General features: G+C 56.6%; 2 protein-coding genes across 4 annotated transcripts; one reads left to right on the top strand and one right to left on the bottom strand.

The window, feature by feature from the left end:
• Nucleotides 1-1,577: 1,577 nt before the first annotated feature.
• On the top strand, nucleotides 1,578-13,023 carry Gpr153 (G protein-coupled receptor 153). Of its 3 annotated transcripts, none has more exons than XM_052717413.1 (6): nucleotides 1,578-1,817; nucleotides 6,458-6,962; nucleotides 7,277-7,457; nucleotides 9,420-9,612; nucleotides 9,977-10,161; nucleotides 10,553-13,023. In XM_052717413.1, the coding sequence occupies exons 2-6, from the start codon at nucleotides 6,607-6,609 to the stop codon at nucleotides 11,282-11,284; spliced, it is 1,647 nt and encodes a 548-aa protein (XP_052573373.1). In that variant the 5' UTR covers nucleotides 1,578-1,817; nucleotides 6,458-6,606; the 3' UTR covers nucleotides 11,285-13,023. The 3 variants fall into 3 exon arrangements, with proteins under 3 accessions (XP_052573373.1, XP_052573372.1, XP_052573371.1); XM_052717412.1 differs by having other exon boundaries at nucleotides 1,579-1,817; nucleotides 7,277-7,706; nucleotides 10,622-13,023; XM_052717411.1 differs by having other exon boundaries at nucleotides 1,579-1,817; nucleotides 7,277-7,706.
• Nucleotides 13,024-14,533: 1,510 nt separating this feature from the next.
• Hes3 (hes family bHLH transcription factor 3) lies at nucleotides 14,534-16,183 on the bottom strand. Its single transcript, XM_052716360.1, has one exon. It carries the CDS (start codon nucleotides 15,160-15,162, stop codon nucleotides 14,623-14,625), a length of 540 nt encoding a protein of 179 aa, XP_052572320.1. The 5' UTR covers nucleotides 15,163-16,183; the 3' UTR covers nucleotides 14,534-14,622.
• Nucleotides 16,184-22,604: the final 6,421 nt, after the last annotated feature.

The following is a 22,604-nucleotide window of genomic DNA, read 5'->3' as shown; positions in this document are numbered from 1 at the left end:
GGGCCAGGACTCCACCCCCTGCCCACCAAACAGCCAGAGGTGGCGCCTGGGTTTATCCCTAAAGCCCAAACATCTGTCCCACCACATGGAGAAGGCAAACTGTCCTGCCAGCAGCTGCAGCCTATCACGCAGCTCCCTGAGGCCCTTGGAGGAAGAACCCGACTCCAGATGTGCAGAAACACCCGCCAAGAGCTCCAGCTTCGGAATCTGTCTCGGCCTGGATCCCAGAAGACGTGTTACTTCCTGCCTGGAAGTAGGGGAGGGGACCAGCTCTCCCACATACAGCCATATCAGCTCTGCCTGTCCCTCAGGTCCCTAGACAACTTTGAGGTCTCCAGTGTATGCCACAAGGATACCCTTGATGTGGTGATGAGGCCACTCTCAGGGTGTGGCCAGCAGAAAGGACACTACCAAGATCTGTGAACCCAGACCCAGCCACACCATCCTTAGCAGGACCCAGACCTGGGGCACATCCTTCGTAGACACAGCATTAAAATGCCACACTTGATGACAACTGCCCTCTGCTGGCAATCTATTTATAACCAGGGTTGCCCGCATGGGAGCCCTGACCACTCCCAGAAACCCTGGGGAGTGTCAGAGGGCACACGTGGAGCCATCCCAGGCCCTGCATATTAATACGAACCGTTCCTCTATTAAAAAATCAAGACTTCTGTCTCAGAGGACTGACCCTAAGGCCCACCTGACACCCCAGGGTACAGAAGGTAAGCTACAGAGTGAAGGTGGATTGCAGTTCATGTCGGTCCTAGGTATCCACCTTCCTGAGAGCACACAGCTCTCTGGCCCAGGGAGGCTAAAGGATGGTCCTGTTCCACATAGCCCTGAGTGGCCCAGAAGACTTTGTGCCATCGTGTCACCTGGATGGGGCGCCAGGATGTCAGCTGCATTCTGACTGGAGAACAGAACATTTCCCTCTGCGTAGGAGCAGGGGACTGTAGCGGTGACAAGCCTGTGCCCCACCACAGATGTTGACAGAAGGTGGGTTCCAGGAGGGGAGGAAGAGTCAGGAGTCAGGCTTCAAATCCTGGCTTTTACCCATCAACTTGGTTGGTCAGAGTCTCAGGACAGGGCTGGGTCCATGTTGTCACTCTGCACAGGTAATAAGTTGGAACCTTTGGCTGGCAGAACCCTGCCTCCTGCTACTCTGATTCCTAGAAGCCGCTAATCCTCAGGCGCGTGAATCCCGTCCCTCTTGTCAAGGATGCTAACATCTGACATGGCTTCCTCCCTGACTCCCCACATCCCCTGTCCTGTGTCCTCTCCGTGACCAAGCCCCCCTTTCTCTGGCCTGCGAGCCCCGCCCCTCAACTCCAGGCGGCTTAGAGGAGGCTGCGCGAGTGACCCGGACCCAAGAGGCCCCAGCGTGGGCGGGTCCTGTCGCGCGCTCCAAGGGGCTTCACTGCGGCTGCTGGGGCTACGTGGCTGCCCGGAGTGGGGGGCCAGCGCGCCGCGCCCGGGAAGGCGGGGCGCGGCCAGGGGGCGGCGCGGAGGCCCCGGCAGAGGCATGCGCCCTGGGCCGCCCCCCGCCCCCGGCCGCCTGAGCGCAGCCAGCCGAACGGCGAGAGCCGAGCGCGGCCGTGGCGGAGGCGGTGCCCAGGGAGGGAGGGCGGCGGGGCCGAGCGCAGCGCAGCGCTTTGGCTATCGGCAGCCGCCGCCAGGATGCCCCGGCCCGCGGGCTGCTCCGCCGCCAGCCACCCCCGCGGCCCCTGGCGGCGGGCGCTCAGTGCCGGGGCGTGGGAACCGCAGCCGGAGCCGGAGGCGGGAGCAGCGAGCTGGAGCCTTGGGCGCCCGAATGCTGGGTGAGCGACGCCGCCCCGGCCCAGGGACACCGAAGGGGAAATCCGGGCGGGAGGATTGGACCAGGAGGCGCTGTGACACCTGGTGGGACGCGGGGTCCGTCGGAGTGACCGTGGGTAGCCTTTGGGGCTGGAACGCCCCACCACCATCAACTTGGGGACCTTTCAGGGTAACTTCTCCGAGCCAGCCTCTTCCTCGGCTCCCCGCCTCCAGGGCTGGCAGCGCAGTCCTTGGCGGCTGGCAGCGGGCAGGCGTGGCTACTTTGTGGGTCCCAGGCCCCCATGCCCAGCGCAAACTGAGGTGCGGGTTGAGGCACAGTCCCACCCCTAATCTGGCTCCCCAGGCCATCGCTTGGACGCGCCCTCGGGACTGGAAACTGGAAGACCTACAAGGGTCAGACCGGCAGGGCTGCGCCTTTTAGGGGCGGGCAGAGAAACCAACTGAGCCCCGGGAGACCGAGACCTATAAGTGGGGTGTCAAGGGGCGTGCACTGCGCTCTGTGCTCTGGGCCGTCGTCCAGCTGGGCCTTTGGAGACCTTTTGGCAGACCAGAGGCCAGCTAGGAGGCGAAATCACGAAGCGTAGGCTTCTCAGAGACGGGTGGGCGCAGCCCGAACCCGGGGAATCCTTTCAAGTTCTGGGTTCTCTTTGTTGCGCAATACAGCCCTGGGGCTGCGCGGTCTCATTGGCCCTGGGTCGTGACGTCAAGAGCTGGCCCTGCCCGCAGACCCTGCAGAGGGAGGAGGCTTCAAGGCCTGGGAGGGTCTCTAGATTGTCTCACCTACTTTGTGCCCTGCCTTGGGGAGGGGGAGTTGTGGGGTTCCTGATAGGGAGGTGGGAAGCATCCTGGAAATGTTGGAGATGCTTGGAATCCATTGCAGAAGGAACTTGCTGGCTAGAATAGCCAAATCCCGATGGGGCCCAGTGGGGTCTGGCCCCCAGTGACTGCTTCTCTAGGATATGTGGGCATCAACAGCGTGTCCCCACCGCCTCCCAACACTCCAGAACAGTCCTCCCCTCCCAGAATACAGCCTTCAGGATTCCTGGGGTCAAGTATGGCCTGCCCTGGCCCTTTCCTCTCAGCTGCCCTCAGCTTGGAGGCGGCCTTGTTGCCAAAGTTAGGATCTCTCCTGCAGGGATGAGCAGCTCGGACAGACCTTGCTTCTAGGAGCTGTAAAGTACTTGTTGGGGACTTTTTAGAAGGGCTTGAGACCACGACTCTGGTGTTTGGTGCCTGCAGTTTGAATCCTGGCTCGGGTACATAAAGATGTTGGCAGGTGATATCTCTCTCTCTCTCTCTCTCTCTCTCTCTCTCTCTCTCTCTCTCTCTCTCTCTCTCTCTCTCTCTCTCTCTCTCTCCTCTCTCCTCTCTCTCCTTCCATCAAAATGCCTCTCTGTAATGGGGATGGCATTTAACTACCCATTAAAGATGCTGGAGAAGTGTGCCTCCCTCCCTTCCCCACCTGTATCCTTCTGTCCTGTAGACCACTGAATTGAAGCCTGGGTGAGGGCCCCAGGCTCGGCTATACTCCATGCGATCCTTTAATCTAGGAAACTGACTGCTCACCATGCCTCTGACTCCACTCTAAGTACTTTGCCAGCTCTTTTCAAGAAAGGCACTGTCATGTCCGATCTTTGGATTAGAAAACTGAGGTGCAGAAGTATCAAGTAACCAGCCGGGAGCTGGGGCTGGACTCCAGCTTCCTGGGTCTAGCCCACAAAGTGCGCTCTCTCTCTCTCTCTCTCTCTCTCTCTCTCTCTCTCTCTCTCTCTCTCTCTCTCACCTTGTAGCCTCCAGTCTGCAGCTGAGGAGGTTGGCTCAACCCAGATGCTGTGGTGGTGGAGGGTACAATCTGATAGCGCCACCCTGCCACCCACACTAGTTCCTGCAAGCATGGACCTAGTAAATGTTTGGGCAGAAACTGCCCTTCCTGCAGCAGGCTACAGTAGACCCAACCCTGGGTCAGAGTCTGGGCAGGCCTGGGGCAGACTCACAAAAGCGAATGAAAAGAATAATCCACAGCAGGCTGAAAACTATATAGACAAGAGCTGAGTGTGGTGCTTTGATACCAGCACTGGGGAGGCAGAGGCAGGCAGATCTCTGGAAGTCTAAGGCCAGCATGGTCTGCAGAGCAAGCTCCAGAACAGCCAAGGCTACATAGAATGACCTTGTCTCAAAACATTTTTTTTAAAAGAAATTATAGATAAGACCAGCAGAGAGTGTCTGCTCAGTTGGCCAGGACAACTTGGTTTTCCCTGCCTGAGAGCTGGGAGTCCTGGTTAAGGCTGCAATTGCCCATCTGCCCCCAGCTGGAGGTGCTGTGTGAGGCTGGATGTATGGTAGTCCTGAGTAGCTAATAGGACTGCAGGTAGCCTCCTCAGCATGGGGACCCTCCCCAAGCTGCCTGCTTCCATGAAGCAGTCTCAGCACAGGGAGCTGGAAGAGCTGACAGGCTAGTAGAGGGAGGGGTAGGAGGGACTGCCGATCTAAAATCAGCTTTCTAGAAGGGTATGGTACCCCTTCATGTTTAACCTCCTGCCTAGGATCCTGTGTCCCTCACTCCCAACTGAAGGCAACTGGCAGTTAAGGTCTGGGCTCTAGGGTGACTCCAGGCCAACACTAGTCCATAGAACCCTCTAGGTGAGATCCAGGCCCAGGACATGGTCCTAACTAACCTCATAGTACCCACTGTGTGTGGGACCTAGCTCCCAGCATGCTGCTGTCCTCTCTCAGCACCCATTGGGTATGGGACCTAGCTCCCAGCATGCTGCTGTCCCCTCATAGTACCCACTGTGTGGGGGACCTAGCTCCCAGCATGCTGCTGTCCCTTCACAGCATCCGCTGTGTGAATCCTGGGCCCTAGGCTTTAGAGATGTGCTGTCTATCCACTTAGCTCCCCCACAGAAGCAGCATAACTCTGTTCAGGTGGGGGCCCGCCACTGGCCCCACCGCAAGTGATGCAGTCTGGTCACAGTCTGGCTGTGCCCACTATGCGAGACTGTTGACCCACTTCCAGGGTGGGTGTGAGAGTGGTGGCCAGCTCATCTCTACCTCACAGGTCACCTGGGGGATCAGAGAAGGCAAAGGGAGGTATGGAGGGGGGGGGCTGGAATGAACGGAGGTCTAAGTGCCGGGATGTCTGTGTGGCGATGTGGGACAGAACTGGGACATACCTGGTCCACACGGCAAGTCCCAGGCTCACCAGGGTTGCATAGTCCCTGTCCCTTAGAAACCCAGACTGAGGATGGAGAGATGGCTCAGTGGTTAAGAGCACTTTCTGCTCTTGCAGAGGGCTCAGGTTCAGTTCCCAGCACCCACATGGTGGCTCACAACTGTTATTCGAATCTAGATGGTCTTTTGATTAAAAAAACAAAAACAAGGGCTGGAGAGATGGCTCAGAGGTTAAGAGCACTGTCAGCTCTTCCAGAGGTCCTGAGTTCAATTCCCAGCAACCACATGGTGGCTCACAACCATCTGTAATGAGATCTGATGCCCGCTTCTGGCATATGGCAAACTTGCAGGAAGAACACTGTTTACATAATAAATAAAATAAATCCTTAAAAAAAATTCAGTGGTTTCTATCTACTATTTAAAAAAAAAAAAACAAACCCAGAGCCAGATATCGGGGTGAAAGCTGAAAGATCAGAGAAGCAAAGCAGGCCACAGCCACCACCTATTACCTCACCAACTCCACAAATCCTCAGACTGAAAGTCTCTGAGTCCTCACCTGAAAGGGTCTCAGCTGAACTGCTTTAGATCCTGTTTCCTCAGGCCTTATCTACCTTTCTCCGCCCAGCCATGTTACTTCCTGGGATTGAAGGCGTGAGTGCTTCCCAGTACTGGGATTAAAGGCGTGTGTGCCACCACTGCCTGGCTCTGTTCCCAGTGTGGCCTTGAACTCACAGAGATCCAGACAGATCTCTGCCTCCTGAGGGATAGTATTAAGGGTGTGTGCCACCACTGCCTGGCCTCAATGTCTAATCTAGTGGCTGGCTCTGTCCTCTGATCCTCGGGCAAGTTTATTAGAGTACACAATATATCACCACACACAACAATCTGTAACTCCAGTTCCAGGGGACCAACACCCTCTCCTGGCCTAGGAACACATGTGGTAAAACATTTCATATGGTATGAATAAATCCAAAGAGAGACAGTCCATATGGGCCCAGCCTGGCCTGAGACTGTAAGTGAACAGGTGGCCTCAGATTCGGGGCTAGAGAGATGGCCCAACTGTTAAGAACATTTGTTGCTCTTCCAGAGGACCTGGGTTCAGTTCCCAGCACCCTCATTAAGTGGCTTACAGCTGCCTGTAACTCCAGTTCCAGGGGATCTGATCCCATCTGCTGGGCTCTGGAGGCCCTGCATGCACATGGTGCACATACTTAACATTCAGGTACACACAAGTACATAAAAAATATTAAAAAGAAAGGGAAAAAAGGAAACTCAGATGGTCAGAAGTGAGTGGAAATGAGGGAATGTGCACTTACCCTGTGTACCACCCCTTGGGCCTCCTGCCCAGTCATAGATTCTTCTGAGACAACAGCAGCCTGGTGTAAGCCAGGCCCACACAGGTCTCCCATCCGAGAGCGCCAGTCTTGCTGTTCTCTGATCTCTCACCGAGTGCTCATTGCTCCCTCCCCAGCTGCTCGTCGTCCCTGGCCTCCCTCACCAAGCCCCCACATGTGAGAGCTGCTGCACTGTGAGGAGGAGGAGGGAGGAGGAGGAGGAGGAGGAGGAGGAGGAGGAGGAGGAGGAGGATGCCACAGCCACTCGCCAGCTCCGGTCTGCACCATGGGTGATGAGCGGCGGCTGCCTGGCAGTGCGGTAGGCTGGCTGGCGTGTGGAGGCCTGTCGTTGCTAGCCAATGCCTGGGGCATCCTCAGTGTGGGTGCCAAGCAGAGGAAGTGGAAGCCACTGGAGTTCCTGCTCTGCACACTGGCAGCCACCCACATGCTCAACGTGGCGGTCCCCATTGCCACGTATGCTGTCGTGCAGCTCCGGAGGCAGCGTCCCGACTACGAGTGGAACGAAGGCCTCTGTAAGGTCTTTGTGTCCACCTTCTACACCCTCACTCTGGCCACCTGTTTCTCTGTCACCTCCATCTCCTACCACCGCATGTGGATGGTCCGCTGGCCCGTCAACTACCGGTGAGCATGAGACAGTGCGGTGTGTCTGTGTATATGGTCGTGCCATGCCAGGATGGGTGAGAGGGCCCAGGGCTGGTGCAGTCCAGGGCCGCTAGGGGCGTGGGTGTAGAAGATGAGCGTCACAGTACAGAAATGCCTGAAGAGAGGGAGAGGGACAGGTGCATGGACGGCTTTCCGCTGAGGGGCAAGGCCCTGCTGTGCTGGCTGGGTCGAGACTACAGTGTCAGTGGAGAAGGGTGGTCAGGACCCTCTGTGGTCCCTCAGAGGCCGGTGAGTAACACCAGGATTCTCTATCCTGCCCTGTCCCATGCCAGGCTGAGCAATGCCAAGAAGCAGGCGGTGCACACAGTTATGGGCATCTGGATGGTGTCCTTCATCCTGTCGGCCCTTCCTGCCGTTGGCTGGCACGACACAAGTGAGCGTTTCTACACCCACGGCTGCCGCTTCATTGTGGCTGAGATCGGCCTTGGCTTCGGAGTCTGCTTCCTGCTACTGGTGGGTGGCAGCGTGGCCATGGGCGTGGTCTGCACAGCCATTGCCCTCTTCCAGACACTGGCCACGCAGGTGGGGCACCGGGCTGACCGCCGTGCCTTCACTGTGCCCACCATCGTGGTGGAGGATACACAGGGCAAGCGTCGCTCCTCCATTGACGGCTCGGAGCCTGCCAAAACCTCGCTGCAGATTACGGGCCTGGTGGCCACCATCGTGGTCATCTATGACTGCCTCATGGGCTTCCCTGTGCTGGTGGGTGAGGTTGTTGGGTAGGGAGCCTGTCATGGATGTGGCTTCTAGGACAGCCTAGGGACTGGGCATCAGGTGGCTGAAACCTCAAACCTGACTTCCGAGCTGTGAATTATGACTCCCATTTTATAGATTTGGAAAGCAGAGTTCAGAGAGGTACATGACTTGCCCAAAGTCAGGGTAGATGTGATGAGACTTGAACCCTTGTCAGCTGACTAGGATCCTTTGGTCACACTGCAAGAGGTACATCCTCCCCTCTCCCAAGACCCTTTCCATGAGAAGCAATGCCACTGCCCTCCCCTGCTCAGGCCCCAGGATGTGGCAGGTAGGTAGGCGACATTGAATTGGCATAGGGCAGCCCCTGAACGGCTTCTCCGAAGTTGCACTTCATTGTAAGGACTGGAGAAGGTCAGATGAAAGGGTCCCTGGATGAAGGCCTTGCTAACCCCAGTCCAGTGGGACTGCCTGAAGTCCTCTGACCAGCTTGGACTAGGCTGGCTCAAGACTGAAGTCTACACTTAGTAAACAGCTCCTGTCTGATTGGGGCTCCTGCCACAGACGGTCTGGAGAGACAAGAGCCTGTACCAGAGCCAGCCTGCCTACACAGCCAGGAGGTCATGTCCTCTCAGGCTGTACCCCCGGCTTGCTCTGCCACCCTGCCCCCAGCAGGCCCAGCACCCTCCCACTCTACGGTCCACATCTACAGCGGGGCTTGATACCCCCCTAGTCCTTCATGCCAATGGTAAGAGCTAAGAAACGGCCCTGAGAATGATGAAGTACTGTAAAGACAGAGTGGGGCCTTGGAGGGGCCCACCCCAGCATCGCTTCCCACCTCAGAGCTGGGAAGTGGGTGCCATTGATGGAGCCTACTGCTTGTCATAAACATTATCAACAGTTCTTACCTCCGGGCTGGAGAGATGGCTCAGTAGTTAAAAACGCTGGCTGTTCTTGCAGAGGAGCTGAGTTTGGTTCCTAGTATCCACATGGTGATTTACAACCATCCACAGGCATGCACATGGTGCACGTACATACGTTCAGACAAAACACACGTAAATAAATGCTTAAAAAATGAAACTATATTTTTTTTTAAAAAAAGGAATCCTTACCTCGCCTTCTGTAGTGTGGGTGTTTTTAGCCCATTTCACAAATGAGGAAATGGAGCCCCAGAGAAATTCAACAGCTTTCTAAGGATCGCACAGTCACAGAACAGATACAGCGTGCCCAATTTTGCTCTGTTGTGGTATCATTAAACACTTTCCAAGCTGATGGGGGACCTGGGAAGAGCCCTTTGGCTGCTGAGTCTCCTCTGGGGTCTGAGCTTGTGGGTAGGGGCAGAGCTAAGGAGCCATTGGCCCAGGAAGATAGGGCAGTGACGGAGAAGTGTAGGCCTCAAGCAGCCTACAAGTGGCCTGTTCCTTTGGAAGTGGTCCACAGAAACCTGTGTCACATCACCCCCTGGGCACCCATGAGGCTGCTGCCCAACACACTGAGGGGTGACATACACAGCGGAGCTCTACTCAGGGTGGACATGGCCTTGCTGTCACTCACTGGGTTGGCCCTTCCTTCGCCTGGAGCTTTCTATAACTACCTTCTACCCCTTCTTTTCCTCTGGGCAGTGAGTGGGTTATGGGCTCTGCCGTACAGGTGTAGCAGCTGTGGCTAGGAGGGATGTTGTGGGGAGGGTCCTGTAGGTCAGGCCTAGCCCTGTGCCCGCAGGTGGTGAGCTTCAGTAGCCTGCGGGCTGACGCTTCAGCGCCCTGGATGGTGCTCTGTGTCCTGTGGTGCTCTGTGGCCCAGGCCCTGCTGCTGCCTGTGTTCCTCTGGACCTGTGACCGCTACCGGGCAGACCGCAAGGCAGTCTGGGAGAAGTGCATGGCCCTTATGGCCAATGATGAGGACTCTGACAACGGTAAGGATGGCCTCAGGGTGGCCTCTGGGGAGTGCGGCACCTGGGTGAGGTCTGGGTGTCAGCCGAAATAGTCATTTGGTGTACCCCCACCACATGGCACTTAGGTGACCCTGTTCTGAGGCTGTGTGTCAGGAGCTGTCAGCCTGTGTGGGTGCTTAGTCCCGTGGAGTCCCCACCCCAAATCTCAGAGGAGCGAAGTGCTCAACATGTCAGCCTTCAGACTCACAACTGAGTGTGTTGTAGCTGGGATTTGAACTCGGACCCCTTGCCTGCCCTTTCTGCAAACTAGTCCCTTCCTTATGGGGATTCCTAAAACCTTCCTGATGCCCCCACGTTTTCATTGTGCTTTTGTCCTATCCTGCAGAGACCAGCCTAGATGGTAGCATCTCCCCCGACCTGGTATTGGAGCGCTCCCTTGACTACAGCTATGGAGGTGACTTCGCGGCCCTGGACAGGATGGCCAAGTATGAGCTCTCTGCCCTGGAGGGAGGCTTACCCCAGCTCTACCCTCTGCGGCCACTGCAGGAGGATAGGATGCAGTATCTGCAGGTAGGTTGAGGCAGAACAGAGGGACCTCGTAAGTCTGTGGTGGACTATTCTCTCTCTTCCCCTCCCTGCCCCCTCGATTTCGCTCTCCCTCTCTTGATCACTCGCTTCAGGCATGCACGCATGCATGCACGCAAGCACGTACAGATCAGTGGCAATGGATGGCTGTCAGCCCCTGGCTTGCCTCGAGGTCACAGTCCGTGCGGGTGGGCCTATCCCCGTGCTCTGGAAGAGGGGTCCATTGGTGTCTGTACTGTGAACCTTCCCATGAGACTTCTCTCCAACTGACCCAAGCTTCATTCAACACCGAGGTTCAGAGAGGTTGTCACTTGCCCCAAATCTCACAGCTCCGAATCAGGGGGCCCTAGTCCCTGACCCACACACTGCTCTGCAGGGCGCGGGGAGGCATCAGTGCGGGTTTCCAGGAGGGCAGCCCCGTTTCAGCCCGGCCGGGTGCTCGCAGGTCCCGCCCACACGGCGGTTCTCCCACGATGACGCCGACGTATGGGCGGCCGTCCCGCTGCCCACTTTCCTACCGCGCTGGAGCTCCGGCGAGGATCTGGCAGCCCTGGCGCACCTAATGCTGCCCGCGGGGTCCGACCGGCGGCGCGGGAGCCTTCTGGCTTTCGCCGAGGACGCGCCCCCATTTCGCCCGCGCCGTCGCTCGGCCGAGAGCCTGCTGTCTCTGCAGCCCTCGTCCCTGGACGGCGGCCTGAGTCGCACCCACGACTCGCCTCCCGGCAGCCCGCGTCGCCGCCCGGGGCCTGGCGCCCGCTCCGCCTCGGTCTCGCTGCTGCCGGACGCCTTCGCGCTGACCGCCTTTGAGCGCGAGCCGCAGGCCCTGCGTCGTCTGCCCGCCCCAGCGCGGCCTTTCCCCGCCGCCTCCGACGGGACGGAGCCTGGTGAGGTCCCGACCCCTCCTGGCGGCCGTACGCAACGCAGCCACGGACGCCGGGCCACGCGCGCACACGCGGGGCCCCTGCAGACTGGCCTGAGCGCATCGTGGGGCGAGCCCGGAGTCTTGCACGCGGCGGGCGGCGGCAGCACCAGCAGCTTTCTGAGCTCGCCTTCCGAGTCCTCGGGTTACGTCACGCTGAACTCGGACTCCCTGGGCTCTGCGTCCTAGGGCCCTCTGGGTCCGCCCGAGGGACGCCATGCAGATGAGAGAGGCACAGCACCAAAGATGCCATCGCATGTGTTAGGTGCGCGGACAAGTACCACCCACCCTAGGGGTGAATGGATGGTGGACTCTGCGCCCCTCTGCGCCTTCCTTCTGATATCTCCTGGAGGGACGATGGCCGCCTTTGATGGCTGCATAGGACACAGACCTGCTGCTGGGCACCGCATCTCCCAGGAAGGGACAGGCTGTGCCTTTGTAGTGAGTGACATCTGCACATTTAGTACACCTTCCCCAGCCCTCTGAGGCTAGGCTGGGGTGTATAGGAGACCCTGAGACCTGACCACCATGAGAAAGGACCAAATCCCTTCTCTAAGAAGCTTAAGCCAGAAGCTACTGGACCGCGTTCAACTTCACTCGTACTGCCTCTGCCTCACCTCAAGGGTGTGGCATGTAGAGCGTCTGTAAGCACAGGGGTCTTCAAAACCCAAACAAGTTCTACTGAGCAGGCTTCCTTGTGACCTGCCTCAGTTTCCCTGTCTCTGATGAGTGAATGACCGACCATGATCCATCTCTCAGGGCTGTTTGAAGAACCCTCCTGGTCTTAGGGCCCTTTGTGAGGGTCAGCCTTCAGGAGTTGACCCCCAGATCTGAGGCCTCCCCATCTTGATGACCTTTGCCGTCTTGGAGACTCACTTTAGCTAAAGCACAACACCATGGGTATAACAGCCACCTTGACCCCATTAGTGTCCCCATGCTCGAGACTACACCATATTGCCTGTCTCCCACTAAGTCGGCCATTCTGTGATCCTGCTGTGAAGACTGCGGGTACCTGGTGCACAGAGCTAAAGCAAATGGAAGTGGGGTTCCCTGTCTTGGTGCCCATCTCCAGCTCTGCCTCCCACCCACACAGGCAAAGGTCCCGCAAAGGGTGTCCTGTACCCCTCCTCCCCTGGAAAGAAGGGCTTTGCTCTCCCGGGTAGACCTCTCTCTGGGCTGTGGCAGGGACATAGGTCTTCCCAGGAAATACCCAGGCTGTGAGCTGGGGTGGGTAGCACCACCACCGTACAGCAGAGCCTCTGTGTTGGGACCAGGAGATAGTCTCAAAGGCCAGCACAGAGCAGCCTGTGCCCCGTTCTCACTGCCCGATGGCCAGGCCCATCTCCTCTCCCTCTCCAGACAGAGTTCCAACTCCAGATAAGGATGGGGATGGGTGACTGCCCTGTCCTAGGCCTCAGAGGACCCCTGGTTGTGGGGTAAGTGAAAGATTAGACACCCCAGATGAGCAGGGGGCTGCAATCAGTCCATCTTTGGACATGGGAGAAGCTTCCTCTGGTTATTTGCTGCTGTGCCTTCAGGGACTGATGTCATGTGGGGGCAGAGGCCACCAGCTAGCCACTGTCTCCCTCACCGGCCTCAAATTGTCAATTTATCACCTTGGGTTTTCACTCTATTTTGTATTCAACGGCAATACTTGTAGTGGGGACCTTGTGTCCCTAAGTCACTCCTACTTTATACAAAACTTTAAGGGCAAGCCCCAAGCAGCTGACCCTGGGCACCAGGGCTCTTCCCCATCCCTGTTCAGCCTCCTTGTTTGCTGATGCCTGTAAGGACCTTGGCCGTGAGTTACTGATAAGAGCACTATCTGTATACCACCGCCTAGCCCAGAGTCAGGGATGTGTTTGTAGATTTTTGAAAAACATTTCTCTTCTGTACAGGACCCAATAAAAATTTCCTCATGGTTTGCACACAGCCTTCTGAGGCTGGTTCACGGAAACCTGTTTCCACAGGGCTAACCAGCTACTCCCCAAATCTCTGTCTGTCTAGAGCCTGAAGTCCAGGCCAGTGTATCATTCCCTTGGGCTTGCCGTTTCTCCAAGCAGGTGCTGCGGTCCCACTGGCCAGAGAGGTAGACCTGGGCCCACAATAGTAGGCAGCAGTGGGTGGGCCCCAAAGCCCACTGGTCAGAGAAAAGGTCCCCTGTCACGGGCGGCAACCTGGCACCTGTGGCTGGGGCAGGATTTGATCGTCACTGTGAACTTGACTCGGTACAGCTAGGACTGGGTGTGCCCCTGAAACCTCACTCAAATTCCAGTGGAATTCACGCACTGTTCCTGGTCCTCGCTGAGAGGTCGCCACCTAGCGGTAGAGGAGAGAAAAGTCTTGGCTTTTCTCCCACCAGGCGGGCTGACCAGAGGCCGCCTTGAGACGGCCAGGGCAGGGCTCTGTACTGGTCCTTGCTTCAGAAAGCCCGCTCTGTGGGGTGGGTTAGTGGGAGAGCCAAGTTGCGGAGAATCCTAAGTGGACCAGAACGTGTTTATTGGCAGGGCAAGAGACGCCCCAAACTAAGGTAGTTTGTGGTGCACTCACGTCTCAGTCTGTACTTAACACCCAGTCTTTATTCAGAATTGCACGTTGGTACTAGGAGGTGCAGGGATTTCTGACTGGACCCCAGGCTGGCTCACGACAGGAGCCCGGGAGCGAAAAACTGATCTCTCCCCTCCGTAGTCGCAGCGCATGGCACGGTGACAGCAGCAGAGTTCTCCGAGTCTGGGGCTCAGAAGGCACTGTGTGGTCCCGGGTACCGGTCTTTGGAGAACACAAAATGCGCAGATCTCAGCGGAAGTCCCGAGGTTCGCGCTGGCAGTGCCACGCAGCAATTGTGGCGAGGCGAGGCGAGGCGGCGGAGCACTCAATGCACTTTAGGGGCGGAGGCGGTGCTCCGCGCCACGACCCCGCAGCCGTGAGCATCTGCGAAGGGAGGGCCTTGGAGAGCGCCACCGCAGGGTGGGCCCCGTGCAGAGGGAGTGGGCTGCTGATGGTCGTGAGAAGGTCTTGGGTGGGGGTGAGATGGGATGGGAGCTTCTTGCTGGAGGGGCGGGGCCCTGCGCGCTTTGTGCCCGTGGGAACAGAGCGCCCGAGGCCGGTTGAATGGGCCAGGGCGGGGCAGCGATTCTCCTCGCTGCGAGGGGTCCGCTCTGCGCCGCTGGCGACCGCGACCTTCCCACCGTGACGCAGCCGTGGAGAGGGGGGCGGGGGCGGAATGCCAGCCCCGGGTCCCTGGGAAAGGGGCACCGTCCACACGTCCCCTCCTAGCTCCACTAGAGGTGGGAGGAGGGGAGCTGGTCTGGCTGGTGGGTGGGGCTGGAGTGGGTGAATTCACCTAGACCCCATCCGCAAGTGGCTGCGTGGATTTTCCCGCAGCCCCACCAGGCCACCGATTGAAAGAGCTCCTGCAGTCACCATGGGTGCGTCCCAAATAGTTTCTGTGTCCCCAGACTAGACGGCGGGTGATGGGGCGGGGGGTTGGGGGGAAGGTGTCTTGAGTCTGAATCCTTGCCTAGGCCTCACCAGGGCCGCCACACCCCAAGCCCGGGTCTCGGGCTCTCGGTCTGGCAGTTCGACACTGGTTGTGGTGCTGGAACGCCGGTGGAGGACTCAGGGAGTCCTCTAGGGAGAGGGAGCGGGGACAGCGGGGACTGGGAGCCACCTGCAGCGGAAGCAGGGGCCCAGTTGGCCGGGAGGCAGGGGCTGAGAACAGAGACCGCCTGCGGGCTGGCGCTGTCCGTGGTGCTGCCGGCCCTGCGCTCCAGCACCAGGGGGCAGCGCAGGCCGCTGCCATCCTCTCCGCGCCGAAGCCGCTGGCTCACGCCGGGCAAGCAGCCCTGGAAGCCAGACGGGTAGTCGACCCCACTGGGTACTGGCCAGAGTCCTGGAGAAGGGAAGGGAGGAGAGGAGGGGATAGAAGAGAAGAGACGTGGAGGATAAAGGGAGGGGAGAAGCATAAGGACTAGGGAGAAGACTCCCGGGTGGGGCAGACCTATGCTCACACTAAGGCTGCAACGCCACAGCCAGTCCAGACAGGCCTTAGCTGCTCTTCCCCACATCCACCCCAGCTAGGTGATGGACCCTTCTCACCTCGCGGTTCACTTCAGCTTTCCTCTCTACTCAGTAGCTCAGACTACTCTCCAACTCTCCATCCTCCTGCCTCAGCTTCCCAGGTGCCTACCCCAAGACCCCATGGCTAGCTCCCACACATCCCTCCCAGTATTGCATTGCAGCTCTTCAAGTCCTTACTTCATACCTTGCAATGAATTCTGAAGGCTTTTCATGTACTTGACACTCAGCTCCAGGATGTCAGCCTTTTCCAACTTCCGTTTCCGTATCTGCCGAGCCGTAGTAAGACACTTTTAACAGGCAGACTGGGGAAGGGCTGGACCTCTGGCTCCCCTCCTCTCCTGTCTTACCTGATGCGAGTAGTGTCTCTCCAGAAGAGACTTGAGCTGCTCCAGGGACATGTTGATGCGTGCCCGGCGCTTCTTCTCCATCAGAGGCTTGGAGATCTGCAGGCCAGCCAGTAGTTTTTAGAGGAAGGCCCCAGCTTTCCAGGCCTCCACTCCCTCCAGCCCAGGGGTTCCCACCCCAGGAGTTCTCATCCCATACCCTTCAGGACCCCAAACCTTTCGGAAGCGGCTGGCTGGACCACTGGGGCTGCCCCTGGATGTGGGCTCAGTGCCCATTTTGTGATGTCTGCACAGACAGTAGGCTGCATTGCCTTTATAGGGGTACCTCGTTTACATGTCAATGAGGCTCTAGGAACTGGAAAAATCCAGAGGGGGAGGGGATGGAAAGGGCATGCAGGAGAGCTGCCCCTATATATCCCTCTATGAGGCCCCTTCCAATATCCCAGGCTGCCTCTGGCTTTCAAGATGCTTTCTGCAGCTCTAAGGATTCCTTTCCTTTTTTATTTTTTTAAAATTTCAGCCGGGCGGTGGTGGCGCACGCCTTTAATCCCAGCACTCGGGAGGCAGAGCCAGGCGGATCTTTGTGAGTTCGAGGCCAGCCTGGGCTACCAAGTGAGTTCCAGGGAAGGCGCAAAGCTACACAGAGAAACCCTGTCTCGAAAAACCAAAAAAAAAAAAAAAAAAAAAAAAAAAAAAAAAAAAAATTTCTTCCTTGACTCACCACTGCTCCAGTATGAAGACTTCCCCCAAACCCATCCTCTCCAGGCATTGTTGAGCCAGAAACTGTAGGTTCTGAACCTCACCTCTGTCTCTACTTGCCAAGTCCTGGCTTCTTCTTATCTCCCAACATTCCTCTGGTGGTCCTCCAATGTCACAGGGAGCTTTGTGTGCTGCGTGCCACCCTAAATGATGATGATGGTGCCCTAGGTGTCCCGAGGCCTGATGAAGACGCTGAGGCGAGGAGTGCTAGCCAGGGATGCCTTTCACGCTCTGGCCACGCTGAGATGCTGAATTAGTCGCCCTAATGTCGGGACAATGTAGCAATTTTCTGCCTGTGGCTGCTCAAAGCCAGTCGCAAGCAGGGCCTGTGGGGGCCATGCAGCAACATGTGTCCCATTAAAGCATGCAGCCCGCCCGCAGGGCCACAACGGGCCTTCTCTTTCCAAGGACCCAGAGACTGGAGTACTGACTGATAGAACCCAATATAGAGACTTCCAGCTAGGAGGCAGACCACCCCACCCCCAGCCCTGGGCTTCCAAGCTTGTGACTCTGGTGAAGAACCAGTCTTTAAGAGAAAAACAACTGAGCCGGGTGTGGTAGCATGTGCCTTTAATCCCAGCCCTCAGAAGGCAGAGGCAGGTGGATCTCGGAGTTCGAGGCCAGCTTGGTCTATAGAGCGAATTCCAGAACAGCTCGGACTACATAGAGAAACCCTGTCTCAAAGAAGAGAGAGAAAGAGAGGAGGGAGAAAGGGAGAGAGAGACTGTGTTCGGCTCCTGTGGACCTCCTCTTAAGTTCAATGAGTGGGGAGTCGGGGTGGGGACCACTGATGCTCTGAGGAAAGTCCAGACTGCATTGTATGTCCCTGTACACCTGTCCATTTTCCGTGTGTGAGGACACAGGAGGCCCTGGGACCACCTGCTGTAGGACAGGGCTGCAATCCCCTCACACCACTCCCATTGGATCAGGAAAGTTGGAACCACAGCTGTGACTGACAAGGCAGACCCCCAGGGAAACTCTTGAGTTCAAACCTAGAGAACTCCTTTCCTTTCACTCTCTTGTTTTCGTTTGGGGGCCAGGAGACTGAAGCGACAATGCCTATGAGGCCATAGGAAGTCGAGCAAGTCCTACAGCATTCTCTGTGGTCAAGTATTGAAAACAAGGGCTTCCGTATGGCCTCAAGAGGATATTACTGGGTCAAGATGCCCCCAAACCGGGCATCTTTCTGAACCCTCCACTTCCCTCCTCCCTGTTCTGGGCATTGGCCGGCCTTGTCGGTGCGCTCCCAAGCGCCAAGCAGCGTGGAGAATCGAGCCCCGCCCTCCGCCTTTCAGGCCTGGGCAAAGGCGACCAGAACTCGGGAACCTTCTCCTGTCCCCCCGCCGTAGGGTGGGTGGACCAGATCCGGGTGGGTTTGTATTCTGGCCTGGTGACGGGGCTGAAGCCCAGTGGTGAGCGCTGCCACACGCCGGGTAGTTTTAAAGCTCCCGGGCCAGCCGGGCCCGGACGGCCTCAGTGCGCCTAGCTATCGCTTTGGGGAGGTGGCGGCACGGTACAAAGGCGCCGCGGGGCAGGCGGGCAGGAGGTTCCGCACAAAGGGAGCAGCCGAGTGTTAAAGGCATTGTGCGGTTTGCACAAAGCGGCGCCCGCGCCCGCCTTCTTGGGGCCAAACTCCCCGGCTCCCCGCGGCGCACGGGCTTCCAGCTGCCGCACATCTGTAGGGAGGCCCGGCGCGCGCCTCACCTCGACGGGTCCCCTCCACTCTCCTCGCTCTCAAGCTAAGTCAGAAGCGGGAGCAATTTGTCTTGTAATTACAATACTTCCCCATAAACTGCTGCCTAAGCCTTTCAGTCCAGTGAATTAGCAAACCAATGGTTCTGCGCACAGCTTTCCTGGAGCACTGCGGGGCGCGGGGCACTGGTCCCGCCCCCTCTCCAGAATTACAGTCACTATAAAGTCCCCCTCTCTCGCTCCCGCCCGCACCCCAGTACCTTCCACTGTCTGAGCCATCACCTCACAAGCCTACCCAGGAATCCTGGCTGCACTGGGTGGGGCCGTTCATGTGGGTGGCTAAGTGTTTCTTAGGTAGTGGAAAATTGACCACAAAATGTACTAATATGCAATGTTCTGCTTTGACTGGGGGAAGTGAGGCCCGCCACTGGGCGAGGACCGGATTCTCAGCGGTTGCACTCTGCTAGGATCTGTTTAACAAGCCTGTGGCTGAGCTGCACCATGCCTCCCACCGCCCTTTCCCGTGGGCCTGTCCTTGGGCAGGGGTCTCTCTCCCTGTGAGAACTTCCCTGCTTTTCCTTCATTTACCGCTACAAAACACCCCCCCCCCATGCCTGTTCCTGTGGCTGAGGGTTGTGCAAGCTCACGACCAGGAGGGACCCCTCCATCTCCCCCTCCGAACCCCAGCTCTGAAACAGTCCCCTTCCTTCCACTACAGTAGCTCCCATTACAGCTTCGTCCTCTAGGCAACCTCTTCCCCCACTAAGTTAGAGCCAGACCTGTGCATCCGGCAAGGTCATTGGAAAAGGTGACAGGTAAAGAGATGCAAGCTGAGGACTAGTGTTCCATCTGTCCATGAGAGACGTCTTACCTGCACCAGCAGGCGAACCCACCAGGGAGAGAGACAAGCTTTCCCAGAGGTGAGGAGAGACAGCTGCTCACCTTACCCTGTCTGAGCAAGCTGGGCAGAGTACTCTCTTTTGGACTGCTGGGAAGGTCATGGACTAACTTAGAAACGCTGCTTATGCAAACCAGGATGTAGGCCACCAACTCCCTTCCTATCTTTAGCACTCAGGGTCCCCAAGGTACCCGGAAAGGAGTACAGGCCCAGGAAGAGCAAGGGGAAAACCCAGGCCCCTTTTGGTCATTCAAGGAAAAAATGTTTGCTCTCAGCCCACCCTCACTCCCACCCTTTCTCACACGGAGGAATTTAAGGGTGAAAATGGCAGGTGCTTCTGTGTCTTTCCCATTCGATTTCTTGACTTTGGCAAGAAGCACACACAGTTCTGGAAACAAAGTGGGAACGGGGCTTGAAGCCCCCAGACAAGGGCCCCACCTCCCATCCCAGGCACCAGCCCTTGGCTGCCCAGGGTCCTGAGTGGTGAGCGCCCTTCCTGCACTTTCAATGCTAAATGATGGGCCTGGCACAGATCGCGGTGGGTGCTGGTGGGAACTGGAGGAAGAAGCCTGTCCGCCTCTGCAGATGTGTTTCAAAGTGGGACGAAGCGATTGCTGTGTGTAATTAACTATCAGGGACACAGCAAAAGCCCTGAAATGACTCCGTCGATTGTCTCCAGATGGGGTTGGAGAGGCTGCAATTGTTTAACTCTCTTTGGCTGTGTGAGGACTTTGAATGGCACAGCAGCCAAGGGCCCTTCAGGGGATAAAGGCTGGGACTTCAGTGAGTGCATCAACACTGACCAGGCCAGCCCAGCTCAGGAAGAGTGAATTCAGAGAGACCCTCTTTGTCCTGGCCTTTTGTGTCTCCCCCGAGCTAGCTCTAATCTTTAAATATTTACCCGGCCCCTTTGTTCACATATGACTTATGCACCGTGGGCTGATGTACTCATAAATCACGTGTCATTTACCAGACTGGAAAGAGGCGCTTTCATTCCTCCAGCCTGTGACTGCCAGAGAAGAGGAGAGAAAATTTTCTTTTGGAAGGCCCGCCTGTCTCCAGTGGAGACCCATAGCCACGCTGGACAGACTCCTCCCCACTGCCCTCTGGATAGGCCAGAGGCCCTGAATAACCAGGAGCTACAGGGGGCAAACAGCCCTCTGCAAATGTCTGATCTGGCATCCATCGCTAGGGAGGGGGATGTGAGCATCCTGGGCTTTCCTCCTGCTTGGCCTCAGGCTTGAATGAAATACGTGAGCCAGCTCTCACCCTGGGGATTTTCTGTGTAGGATGAGTGATGTGTCAACACTTGTCTCATTCATATACCTGCGTACCTGCCTTGGGCTTGCTCTGCTCTCCCCTTCACAATCTCTCTTGCTCAGTAAAACCATGCTGTTTAAGAAACAAAAGTCTGGGGGCTGGAGAGATGGAGGCTCAGTGGTTAAGGGCGCCTGCTGTTCTTGCCAAAGACCGCTCACAACCACCTGTGACCCCAGCTTCAGGGGTGCAACTCGGAAAGGCTGGGGCCGCTCACTGTTCTGATAAAGCAGTCTCAGTCTGTCCAGATCAAGTCTGTCTGCTTCTCTGCCTCAGTTTCCAAAACAGGACAGTTCTCCAGCTGGGCCCAGCCAGGAAAGCTGCTTTAGCCTGTGATGGTGATATCTAAGGAGTGATGAAGGTGTGGGCTGCAGAGGGACCCTACAGCCTGAGAAAGAGCTCCTCCTTTTGTGCTTGCCTGGAAGCTGCTGGGACAAAAAACATTCAAATGCTTATTTTCAAGAAAAGTCGAGCAGCGCATCACAGAACTGGCACCCCCTCCCCTTTTTTTCTTTTTTCTTTTTCTTTCTTTTTTTTTTAACTGTTCTGGAGACCTGTCACCTCCTGCATTTGGATGAAGAGCTGGGTACCCAGTGAGACTGTTTGGCCAGACTCCTTTCCTCTCTGTGCGAAAGCAAGCCTGTGTTTCCCTGTGCATCTGGATGTAGCCCTCTCCGTGGGTGACTGTCTTCCTGGGTCTGTGCATGTTCCTTGACTATATCCCTGGGTATATGCGTGTTCTCCATGTGACTGTTCCTCTGAATGTCTGCACTCTCTGTGTATAACTGTTTCCTTGGCTGTGTATACTCTTCGTGTGTAGTTATATATCTGGGTGTATGTGTGTTGTGCTGGGTATGGCTGATTCCCTGGGTACATGCACTCTCTGGATGCGATTGCTTCTCTGGCTATAGGTACTCTGTAACTGTTTTCCTGGGTATATACATTCTCCATGTGACTGTTATGTTCTCTGGTTATACACATGCCCAGATGTGTATATGTGTATAAATCTACCTGCTTGCCTCTCCATCACTGTACTATGAGTTCTAGGCCCTGACAGTTTCAGCAATCCCAGAAATCCCTAAAAGTTCACATCCCCTGGAGTGTAGCCCCATCTGGCAGAGCCCATCTTTTCCTTTCTCCCACCTCTAGGATAAGGCTGAAGAAGAACTGGGGCCTCAGCGGAGGTGACAGGCAGAGGATGGAGCTGCTCAAACTCTCTGGTCAGTTACACTTTGTTGGTTGCCTAAGAGTGGGGGTGAAAAGCTCGGGCCTGAGAAGGGACTTTGCCAGAAAGGGTTTTGTGCCCGGGTCAAGGGCCCTCCCTGAAGTGAGGGGCAACAAGCACCCTCTAGTGGCTCTGATGTGTCCTGCTCGGGGAGAGGGCTTGAGTCTGGGGAGCTGTGAGGAACAGGCATTAGCCAGAACTCCTGCTGTCAGCCCTGAATGGTAAAACCCAGGCCTTCGTCCAGTATGGCAGCACAACTCAGTCACCTTTATGCCCTGCTTAGACTTTACTGTCAAACGGACACAGCCTCGTTATCTGAGAAGAAAGCCCGATTGAGGACTTGCCTAGATCAGCCTGAGCATGTCTATGGGGGACAGCATTCCTCAGGCAGGCATTACGGTCTGTATGACAAAGTTAGCCAAGGAGGAGCAGGTGAGCCAGCCAGAAAGCAGCGTTTCTCCATGGCTCCTGCCCTGACTTCCCTCAGTGATGGACTGTGACCTGGAACGGTTAAGCCAAATGAACCCTTCCTCTTCAAGTTCCTTTTGGCCTGAGTTTTATCACAGCAACAGAAAGGAGACTCGGAAGCCTTATTTGGTGTGTGTGTGTATGTTGCTGGGGTTTCATCATAACTGAACCATTAAATCTCCTTCTCATTCCTATTACCTCACTAACAATTGTATCCCGAGCACGGTTGCAACACTGTGCTAGGCTTTGTAAATGATCCTGTTGTCATTCTTCCGGGTCACTGTCCGCCACTGAGGGAAGTCCGGGTAGGAACTCAAGCAGGAGCTCAGCAGCAGTCATGGAGGATGCTGCTCTACAGCTTGCTCACTTGCTCATGCTTAGCCTTCTTAAACAGTCCAGGACCACCTGCCAAGGAACTGTGCCGCCCACAGTGGACTGGGCCCTCCTATATCAATTAATAATCAAGACAATACCTCATAGGCATGCCCATAGACCTCCTGATGTAAGCAATCCCTCAACTGAGGCTTTTCTTTTCAGATGACTCTAGGCTGCGCCAAGGAGACAATTAAGGTTAAACAGGACAATGGATGATTGTCAGTCCAAGACTGAAATAAGGATTCCATTTTACAGGAGGACAAGGTTCACAGAAGTTACCTGCTTCAAGTCACCAAGATAGGATGTGGATGGAGTACTGGAGCCTGGGACACCAGCCCATGTTGTTTGAAT

The sequence above is a fragment of the Peromyscus californicus genome, unplaced genomic scaffold (assembly GCF_007827085.1).
Source record: "Peromyscus californicus insignis strain IS unplaced genomic scaffold, ASM782708v3 Scaffold_5__1_contigs__length_169319896, whole genome shotgun sequence".
Taxonomy (NCBI): Eukaryota; Metazoa; Chordata; class Mammalia; order Rodentia; family Cricetidae; genus Peromyscus; species Peromyscus californicus.
The sequence above is the reverse complement of the archived record's forward strand: the minus strand, read 5'-3'. Positions and strand labels throughout refer to the sequence as shown.

Bases quoted from the DNA above. Each gene is read 5' to 3' on its own strand.
- Gpr153 (XM_052717411.1), top strand. From the start codon at position 6,607: ATGGGTGATGAGCGGCGGCTGCCTGGCAGTGCGGTAGGCTGGCTGGCG. The intron at 9,613-9,976 runs GTAAGGATGGCC...CCTATCCTGCAG, and splicing joins TGATGAGGACTCTGACAACG to AGACCAGCCTAGATGGTAGC. The intron at 10,162-10,552 runs GTAGGTTGAGGC...ACTGCTCTGCAG, and splicing joins ATAGGATGCAGTATCTGCAG to GGCGCGGGGAGGCATCAGTG.
- Hes3 (XM_052716360.1), bottom strand. From the start codon at position 15,162: ATGTGGGGAAGAGCAGCTAAGGCCTGTCTGGACTGGCTGTGGCGTTGC.